This window comes from Chrysoperla carnea, chromosome 5, assembly GCF_905475395.1.
Source record: "Chrysoperla carnea chromosome 5, inChrCarn1.1, whole genome shotgun sequence".
Lineage (NCBI taxonomy): Eukaryota > Metazoa > Arthropoda > Insecta > Neuroptera > Chrysopidae > Chrysoperla > Chrysoperla carnea.
In genome coordinates this window covers 66570236-66580977 of record NC_058341.1, presented here as the reverse complement: position 1 = coordinate 66580977, position 10742 = coordinate 66570236, and the positions used below count along the sequence as shown (strand labels likewise).

At 30.8% G+C, this 10742-nt stretch overlaps 1 protein-coding gene across 1 annotated transcript; it reads left to right on the top strand.

Moving 5' to 3' along the window:
• Nucleotides 1-8931: 8931 nt before the first annotated feature.
• LOC123301342 (speckle-type POZ protein-like) lies at nucleotides 8932-9882 on the top strand (the record flags this gene model as incomplete). Its single annotated transcript, XM_044884080.1, has 1 exon — nucleotides 8932-9882. A coding segment is annotated over one exon (900 nt), but the record flags the coding sequence as incomplete, so codon positions are not given.
• Between the last annotated feature and the right edge of the window lie 860 nt (nucleotides 9883-10742).

The window sequence follows — 10742 nt, the reverse complement described above, 5'->3', positions numbered from 1 at the left end:
TCAAACAAAAGTTGTTCAATTTTTGATAAGGAACATTTTTTACATTTAAACTTTTGTTCTATCTCTAACGGTTTACAAGATGGGTCCTACGGGCCCAAGACCCAATTGACCTATGATGCTCATTGACCTCACTTTTCACGTCCTGAGTACGCTGTAAAAATTTCAGCTCGATATTTTTTTTCGTTTTTGAGTTATCGTGTCCACAGACGGATGGACGGACGGACAACCGGAAATGGACTAATTAGGTGATTTTATGAACACCTATGATACAATTTTTTTCCTAGCATCATTATTTTTAAGCGTTACAAACTTGGGACTAAACTTAATATACTATGTATATTTCATATATACATGGTATAAAAAGTGTCCATCTAAACACAGCAAATAACAGTTACAAAATTGACCAGAATGGCGCTTGTGTAGCAGAAGGTGTTTGATGTGAAATTCTCTATCCTTCTCGAACAACTTGTTTAGATCTTTATCTTACTCTTGTTACTTTGAGCACTTCTTTTAAAACTTACACTTTTGCTACAGTAGCGCCACCCTTATTTGCTGCTTTTCGATGGACACTTTTTTATATACAGAGATGGTTCTCCTTATCTCTATACCCTCTATAAATACGATTGAAGGCAAAAGAAACGAGATATTCACAAAAAACTGATTTTCGCGACCTTTGACTTTGAATATCTAAGGACGCGCACGCGTCACCATTATGTGACTTTTGAGAAAACATTTGTACAAAAATTCAGCTTATTCCGTTAGGTTCCGGGGTGAAACCCTAAGATGATTTAGTATAAATTGTAATATCTATTTGATAGTTGAATAGGTATAAATTTATGTAGCCGGTGTTGTCAAAATCTGAACTAAGCTAAACTACGTTTAGCTTTTGACAATGCAACATTGCCGAGTTTTACTATTCTTTTATATAGTTTTATGCATGTAATATTTATGGTGATATCGTGCAATGACGTCATTAACCTATAATTTTCCCTTTGTTTATAAACGTTCATATGTTATATAATTATACTAATGATTTTCAAAAATAAACTTCACTTTTCTTCTCGTCAAGTGAGAATAGTAAAATAAAATTACGCCTTGTGTATAGATTAAAAGTTCGGGCAGCGAAACTTTGGGGTTTTTCTTTTCACATCAAAATAAGTATTTTTTGAAATTTTTTACTTTCGCGGAGTGGTGCAACATGTTTAACCAACAAAATGGCGTCAAAGTGAAAGTAAAAAATTTCCAAAAATACTTATTTTGATGTGAAAAGAAAAACCCCAAAGTTTTGCTGCCCGAACTATAAATCCATATAACTGCCTTTTTTTGCTTAGTTTTATTCCAGTAGAATTCTTCACCTGAAGTGATAAAAACAATTTGGTCAACATCCCCATTGTGCTATCAGGGTGACGCAATAATTGCCTCTGTAGCCGTTCAAGCAAAATTTGTTTACTCCATATTACATCTCATAAGTAATATTACTTACTTAAGTCTGATCGACTAAGGATTCCTTTCTCGGAAGGATTTTTCTCCCCAAAACACACAGTTTAAACACACAAACCTTGGATGATATTGGGTATATAGCATCTATGTATGACGTAATGGAAAAATTAATCAAAAAAATCTTTTGGAGTTTGCTACAGTTCTCAAGTTATCGAACTAGGATATTGTATCTCATTTAAAGCCTTCTTCCTTGAGTACAAATAGTTCTAGAACAAGTTGTACGTTGTGGAGAGGAGCTCTATAGGTGGTTAATAGAGTTGTAAAATTCTACGGCATGGTCTTAAAATTTATTGTAAATTTTCTACCTAAAAACTTTAATTTTTTTCTTAAACTGGATGTAACGAGGATTTGGCATGGTAAGGCTTTGTACTACAACCCCCCCCCCTCATTCCAAAGATTTTTTTAAACAAATTTTTTTTCCAATATCGCTATTTCTTGAGTTCTTCTTCTGTTCTGGTACTGCTTCAAATATCTCGTGCCAAATATTTGAAAAATAATTATGTTTTTAGCTTCGATTTATTATTTACTTAATTAACTGAATTCATTTATTACTATATTAGTGTGATCAAATAAAAAAAAAATGGCGTCAATTTTTAGATAATTCTGAGTTCGGAGAAAAAAATTGAATTGAGTAGATAATTATGATACAAATTGAAGAAACTAAAATCTAACATTTTTTGATGGTCGGAAGGGGTCCAAAAAAAATGGTAAAGTGGCCCAATCCGGTCTTTCGCGTCAGACACCGTCGGATTGAGTTAAAAATAAAAAAGCGTTTAATAAGCTTAGGCGCCGTAAAAAGGCGAAAAAAATGAGCTGCGAATGAACCCGATTGGTCCATCGATGTCCCCACAAATTGCAAAAAACCATCAATTTTGCTCGAAATTTCAAAACTTCATAACTCTTGTTGTTTTAAAGATTCAAAGCTGAGATTTAAATGGATTGTAGCTTTTGTGCCCATGAAGTATCACTCACAATTTCAGCAAGATCGAATGTATACTTTTTGCAAACCGCAGCTGAAAGCAAAAAACAGGACTTTTGTAAAATGGCCCTAAAAAAGTTGTGGTGCGGCAACGCGCTATTTTTTTTACGCGATCATATGCTTCAATAGTTAAAGAAATACCTACTAAAGGTTCAACCTCTTATCTTTAATATAAGTCACTAAAATATTAATTTTAAATTACTATTATTTTAAATTATAACATTAAAAATAGGATGGGAGTAATAAGAGCAATTATTAAGAGACAGAAGTGATGAGACAGTATACTGTGCCTTTATCTTATATATTTAAACGAGCATATGTATATACATCAGAAATCTGGGAAACTGTTCCAACGATTTTCCTAAAATTTTGTGTGCAGGGGATATCAGGGGCGAAAAATTGATCTAGCTGTGCTTCATTTTCGGAAAACGTCGTTTTGTCTCGGAAAAAAACGTGCAATGCTAGGACATACAGTTACTTATATTATAAATGAGAAGAGGCACAAATGATTAATAAGTTTTTTTATCATACTTTATTTTTTTTAATTGGTGATGGACATTGATAAATATATCTACTATCTAAATCGGCTGTGTATTCATCTTTCTACCCTTCTTTCTGTTGTTCTTCTTGAACATTATTCTCCTCATTCTCCTCATTTTCATATTCGCCGTTTGACGTTGAATTTATCAAATTCTCTAAATCGTCATCTTCTATTGCGTTGTTATTTTCGTGTAAAGAAACATGAACGACTTCAACATTACTGAAAATTTCACCGTGGCATGTAAAGCATAATTGAGTGCAGAAGACGCCGTGCTTTTTGCAGCCGCACGAGTTCGACTTACAGCCTGAGGCGCAACGACAAGAAATTATTTTTAATACTTCCGCTGGTATGAGGTGTTCAGAGTTGTAAATCGGTAGCAAGCCATTAATCGGGGTTTTCCATCCCCAGTCAGTTGGAACTTTATCATTCCCAAGCCATTTCTGCAATTGCAAATATACCCTTAAGCAATGCTGTGAAGCAGCTACCTCAGTAGGTGGGAGAGAACGCAGCTGAAACGACAATCGATTTACTGATTTGCAAAAAAGTGTAAATCGTAAATCATTTAACGACTGTTGATTATTTTTTCCGCCGTATAATTTACCAATGATTTGATTACCGTTTTTTGAAATAATATTAGGTGTTGCCGAACAATCATTGAATAAATTACTGTCGCGCATGTTCATCTCCATTCATAAGCCTTACAATTTTATTCTTTCCTTGTTTGAAAAACGCCGATGTCGTGTCTGACCCGCCAAAGGCATGAAAAAGCAATATCAAATGCCTCATGTGCGGATGTTTAAAAGAGCTCGAAGAGTACACTTGATCCGACGATCCGTGTTTTCCAGATTTTAATAAAATAATATTTTTACCAATCGCTCTTTGACATATGATTGCCAGCAAAACACATTAAAAATATATAGTAAGTGCATCCCAATATTAAATGCATATGCATCATACTATAATCCCACATAACTTCTGTCTCTTAATAATTGCTCCCATTACTCCCATCCTATTTTTAATGTTATAATTTAAAATAATAGTATTTTAAAATTAATATTTTAGTGACTTATATTAAAGATAAGAGGTTGAACCTTTAGTAGGTATTTCCTTAACTATTGAAGCATATGATCGCGTAAAAAAAATAGCGCGTTGCCGCACCACAACTTTTTTAGGGCCATTTTACAAAAGTCCTGTTTTTTGCTTTCAGCTGCGGTTTGCAAAAAGTATACATTCGATCTTGCTGAAATTGTGAGTGATACTTCATGGGCACAAAAGCTACAATCCATTTAAATCTCAGCTTTGAATCTTTAAAACAACAAGAGTTATGAAGTTTTGAAATTTCGAGCAAAATTGATGGTTTTTTGCAATTTGTGGGGACATCGATGGACCAATCGGGTTCATTCGCAGCTCATTTTTTTCGCCTTTTTACGGCGCCTAAGCTTATTAAACGCTTTTTTATTTTTAACTCAATCCGACGGTGTCTGACTCGAAAGACCGGATTAGGCCACTTTACCATTTTTTTTGGACCCCTTCCGACCATCAAAAAATGTTAGATTTTAGTTTCTTCAATTTTTATCATAATTATCTACTCAATTCAATTTTTTTCTCCGAACTCAGAATTAAAATACTCAAAAAGTTAATTTGATCACACTATATCTCAACATAATTTATATTAATTTAAGCGCAAAAATGAACTTCATTTGTTTTTAAATTTTGCATGAGATGGTGCTGTGGTGAAAAATATTTAAAATAACCATCGACTAAGAGAAATGGACGTGCATATATATGGTACAATACGCAGCATGTCTGTAAACTCACTGTAAACAGTTTTTGCATGGATAAAGTGAGATAATAAATTGATACCATACCATTTTTTTTTTTGTTCAGCGTCTATATAAATGATTGTATATGTTAATGTGCCTTATTTTTTTATGGGGCGTATTTCATGGCTCTCTTAATCCTTCAGAATGGTTTCGTGGAGAGATTCTCTCACGATTATTTTAAAAAAAAATATTTTTCCAAATTTTAAATGGAATGACTACTTTAAAATTTTTACTTTCAGAAAATTTCATGCTTTACAGAATAGTGAATAAAAATTTTTTTTAAAACTCAATATAAAGCAAAAGAAAATATTTATTAACAGCTGGGAACATTTTTTTCATCACTTCAGTAAAGTCGGTTTTAAAAAAACCGCAATTCGGATGAATTCGTTATACTTCGGCTATCGAACTATCTTCGTAGTTTCCAACCGGCTACATACGGAAAACATTTTTGTTAAAGCTTTATGAAAAAAAGTTATTCTTTATAAAAATTTCTGCTTTTGAAAATATTAACATTTAAGGATGTACGAGCATGGTAGTGGGGGCACAAATTTAAAAATAGATATTTTCAATTATTTACATTATTATTTATATTATTACTTGACGATATAAGACGAAAAGTAAGAATAAAATTTTTCGATATCTGGCTTAATTTTCAAAATATCGAAAATTGAAAATTTTGTTTAATTATATTAATTATTTTAGCTTTCGATATTTCGAAAACCAAGACACATATCGAAAAATTTTATTCTTATTTTTCGTCTACATTCATGAAGTTATAACAAAATTCATCATCAAAGTTGAAAATAAGATAAAAATAATTTCAACCCTTAATCTACCCTGATCTTACATCCCTTATATGGACGGTGACACTTAGTTTTTTTCTTTTCTAATTCATTGCTAATATGTTTACTTTCTATTAAAAAGTTTTTTTTAAATTTGTTTTCATTCATTCCAAATGAAAATTATCAAAAACTTCCAAAATATGTCGTTTTTTGAGATTCCTCCATAAGAGCCAATGTATTTTATATCGATTTTTAATGACTTTTTTCTTAAAAATTTGCACGGATACCTACGCTGAAATTTTAACCACATATTCTTTGAGTAAAAGACTACCTACAAACAAATTTTAAGCCTTTAAATCAAACATTGTTGTCATGCTCATACATCCTTAACGAATGTACAGGGTGTGGAATCGAGTTGAAATTCTGGAAAAATATGTAACTTATGATCATGAAAAGGGTGGTAAATTTTAGCCCAAAATGAAATTTTCTGAAAAATTTCAACAGTTGTATTCCAACAGGTCAGGCAAATCATCGGACTTTACCTTTTTATACCATGTATATGAAATATAACAAGGTATACTAAGTTTAGTCCCAAGTTTGTAACGCATAAAAATATTGATACTAAGGACAAAATTTTGGTATAGGTGATCATAAAATCATATAATTAGTCCATTTTTAGTTGTCTGTCTGTCTGTCGTCTGTCTGCCCGTCTGTCATCACGATTAATCAAAAACGAAAAAAGATATCAAGCTGAAATTTTTATAGCGTGCTTAGAACGTAAAAAGTGATGTCGAGTTCGTAAATGAGCAACATAGGTCAATTGAGTCTTGAGTCCGTAGGACCCATTTTGTAAACCGTTAGAGATAGAACAAAAGGTTAACTGTAAGAAATGTTCCTTATAAAAAAATAAACAACTTTTGCTTGAAACATCTTTTCGTAAACATCAATGTTTACCCGTGAGATCGCAAATTATGCGCAAATTGTATAGTATGTATTATTTGGGAATATCAGTATATATGTGTGACATGTATGTATGTGTAATGTGACAGAGTAATCAACACTGTCTATACATGGTATTTCAAGAATTAATTCGGTCAATTGTTTGTTTACACTTGCTTGTTTTAAATTACAGGATGCCTAAAATTTAAAAGATCATTTAGAACAAATAATAAGGGATACAGTGTAATTTTGTTTACAAAATTCTTTAAATACACACTTTTACATATTTCGGGAGTGATTTCTTGAACGTGTTTTATACGTAAAATTTGCAAAATTTAATTTAAAATTGAAGTGGTCAAACATTCCCATACTTAACAATTCATTCCTAAACAGTTATCTTCAGTTCGTTTTTGCCTCAACGTATCCACCTTCGCGTATGATACATTTTATTGTTTTTTTACAAAATTCTTTAAATATACTACAACATAACTTGGAAACAATTTCTTGAATCGTTTCCTTTATTATCTGTTCGAAATGGGCTACATATTAAAATAACCATAAATATTATTATCGAATTTTTTCAATTTGTGTCACCCTGTACATTTGCATTATGTCAAAAATGAATAACTGAATGTTAATATTTTCGAAAGCAGAGATTTTTATAAAGAATAACTTTTTTTTTATAACCTTATAATAAAAAAGTTTTCCATATATAGCCAACTTGAGTAGGCTATAATGGAAAGCCTTTCCATTAGTAGGCTTTTGAAGATTTAGATATTATAATTATTATTTTATAAGTGACATTATCTATTATATATTTTATAAGTGACATTATCTATCAAGAAAGTTTAATAAGTAATTAAATTTAATATATAGGTACTATTATTTCAAACGAATTAATGTATTTTCACAAATAAACATATGTAACCTAAAAACACATTGTAAACTTGTAAACAAAGTTTTAAATTTCGCTCTTGGCGCTTGCACGCGAGTTTTTCTCACAAGAGTAATGATTGTAGAACGAAAGACTAGAGTAAATGGTTAAATTACGGGCGGAAAATTAATTTCTTATCAATTTTTTAGTTAAATCATTTGTTCTTCAATTTTGATCGAAAATTGAAGAAAAAATTCCAAAAACTGAATTTAACTTGTAACGGACGCATCTTTCCGTTGGCTATTAATTATTCAAGTAATTAATGGGACGAGGAAGGCTGTGACGTTGCATTTACCATAACAACATAATTTGTATAAATATTCATTCGATTAATAAAATCTAAGCTTTAAAGTTGGATTTATTTGTTTACTTCATAAACTAAAAAAAATTGATTTCTCTCTGCTAACTTAAGATAACCGCATTCATAAGTTTTAGAGGCATGCCCAGTTCTTTATATTGTGCATCATAGTCTTGTATGATTAAATACTATTCCTACTCTATAACAATACACACATTGACACACGCATCAAGTTAAAAAGGCTATAATAGGTTGGCTGATAAGTCCCCGGTCTGACACATAAATGGCGTCGCTAGTATTAAATGCATATTATTTTTATATAGTACCAACCTTCAAATGATTCGTGTCAAATTTGACGTCTGTAAGTCAATTAGTTTGTGAGATAGAGCGTCTTTTGTGAAGCAACTTTTGTTATTGTGAAAAAAATGGAAAAAAAGGAATTTCGTGTTTTGATAAAATACTGTTTTCTGAAGGGAAAAAATACAGTGGAAGCAAAAACTTGGCTTGATAATGAGTTTCCGGACTCTGTATTTTTTCCCTTCAGAAAACAGTATTTTATCAAAACACGAAATTCCATTTTTTCCATTTTTTTCACAATAACAAAAGTTGCTTCACAAAAGACGCTCTATCTCACAAACTAATTGACTTACAGACGTCAAATTTGACACGAATCATTTGAAGGTTGGTACTATATAAAAATAATATGCATTTAATACTAGCGACGCCATTTATGTGTCAGACCGGGGACTTATCAGCCAACCTGTTAACTTCCCACTTTTTTCGTTTTTGTGATTACAAAAAGTGAATAGTGATATCGAAGAGGTATGTACCATAAAAAAATTTAATCTATACATAAAATCATGATAATCGTAGTTTTACGACCTTCAATCATAACTTTTTTTAGAACTGATAATATATCTACAACACTATTTGCGGGGGTAGTGAACTAGCGCATCATCGTATGATAAACTAAAAAATGGATCAAACAGCTATTACTACGAGCATAAAGATTAATAAATGTTCTTACCTATGGACTATAAAAAATTTTAATCTTGGTTTACAATATAATCGAGACCTTAGGGAAGTGTTAGAATCTCCCATATTTACTGATGGGAAAACTAATAATTTAGCATGGTGTCTTAGACTAACTGCAGGCTATGTTTCCAATAAGTTGTTTCTGATATTATATTTAAAACTAGTTTCAAGTGATAAAATTGAAGTATCAGCGAAATATAAATTTTCAGTTGTAAATGATAAAGGTGAAGAAAAATTTATAACTGAATTGAAAAAAGATAATTATCCACAGGTTTTTAGAAAAGAATCATCAGTACGTAACGATTGGTTCGAATTGAAAGAAATTTTTATTCAGAAGAATGGATTACTTTGTGATGATAAACTCAAAATATTTTGTCAAATAAGTGTAATAGAAATAGTTAAAGGTGATGTTATAGAAAGTATCATTCAAGTGCCAGAATGTCGATTGATTGATGATTATGAAATTCTATTTGAAACAAAAAAATTTTACGATGTCATTTTATCCGTTGCTGATGGCAAGGAATTTCAAGTACATAAAACCATTCTGGCAGCTCGGAGTCCTGTATTCGCTGCAATGTTTGAACATGAAATGGAAGAACGCAAGCTTAATCGTGTAAATATAACCGATATTGATTATGAAATATTACATGAACTATTGAAATTTATATATACGGGAAAGGTAGATAATTTACAAACCATGGCTGGTGAACTTTTTGCGGCAGCTGATAAATATGCACAAGAAAGATTAAAAAAATTATGCGAGAAAGAATTAGCTGCAAATTTATCAACTGAGAATGTAATGGAAATTTTAGTATTAGCGGATCTTCATGGAGCTAATCAATTAAAAGCTCAGGCTATTGATTTTATTAAAAACAATCCAAATGTAATGACTACTATGGAATGGAAAAAAGTGAAAGAAACACATTCGCATTTAATTATCGATGTATGCGAACAAATTTTATGTTCAAAAATGTCTCTGATTGGATTACCAACTAGATAAGAACAAAATTAAGAAAAGGTAGCCTTTTAACATAATATACAGAACTAAAGTATTAAGCGAAAATTTTTTAACCCAAAATTTTACCATAATTTCAAACAGCTGTATCTCTGCGAAAAATCCTTGAATTTCAAATAGCTCGTTTGAAAACTTGTACTTTCTAGTTAAACCCTTGTGGAAATAAATCTATTCTGGAACTCTTTTGAAATTCAGAAAAAGAATATTTGAAGTAAAAATATCTCTGAAAAAGTCAGAAAAATTCTGAAAACATTAAATAAATTATTAATCAATCATTTAATGATTTAATGACAGAAAATGGTAAATTACCATAAAATGGTAATAGGTTGAGTGAGACTCTTTCGGAAGAAATATGCTACTATATTATAGAGATAGTTTTGCAACACATTTTTTTTTTTTGAATTTCAAAAGATTTCCAGAACAGATTTATTTCCACAAGGGAAATTTTGGTACGCTTCTAAACTTCATATAAAATGTATAGGGATAACATTTCTCACTCTTTCAACACTCCATGCAAAGCGGCAAGGGGTGATAAAAATTTTTGAGTAATAGATTCCTAGAAACTAGCAAGTACAAGTTTTCAAACGAGCTATTGTGATTCAAAATTCAATGATTTTTCGCAGACATACAGCTGTTTGAAATTATGGTAAACTTTTGTGTAAACAAATTTTCCCGTAATACTTTGGTTCTGTATAATATAATAATAAAGTATTTAGGATAAAATTTTTTATATCCAATTTAATCAAATGATAAACTTGACAAGTGAAAACAAAAAATTGCCTGAGTTAATTGTTGAAATATAATGTATAGAAAGCGTTGAATATCAGTGCCTGCGTTATTTTTTTTTATAAATTAGAAGAGTTTAAAAAATCAACACAATTATTTGGTTTTTGAAA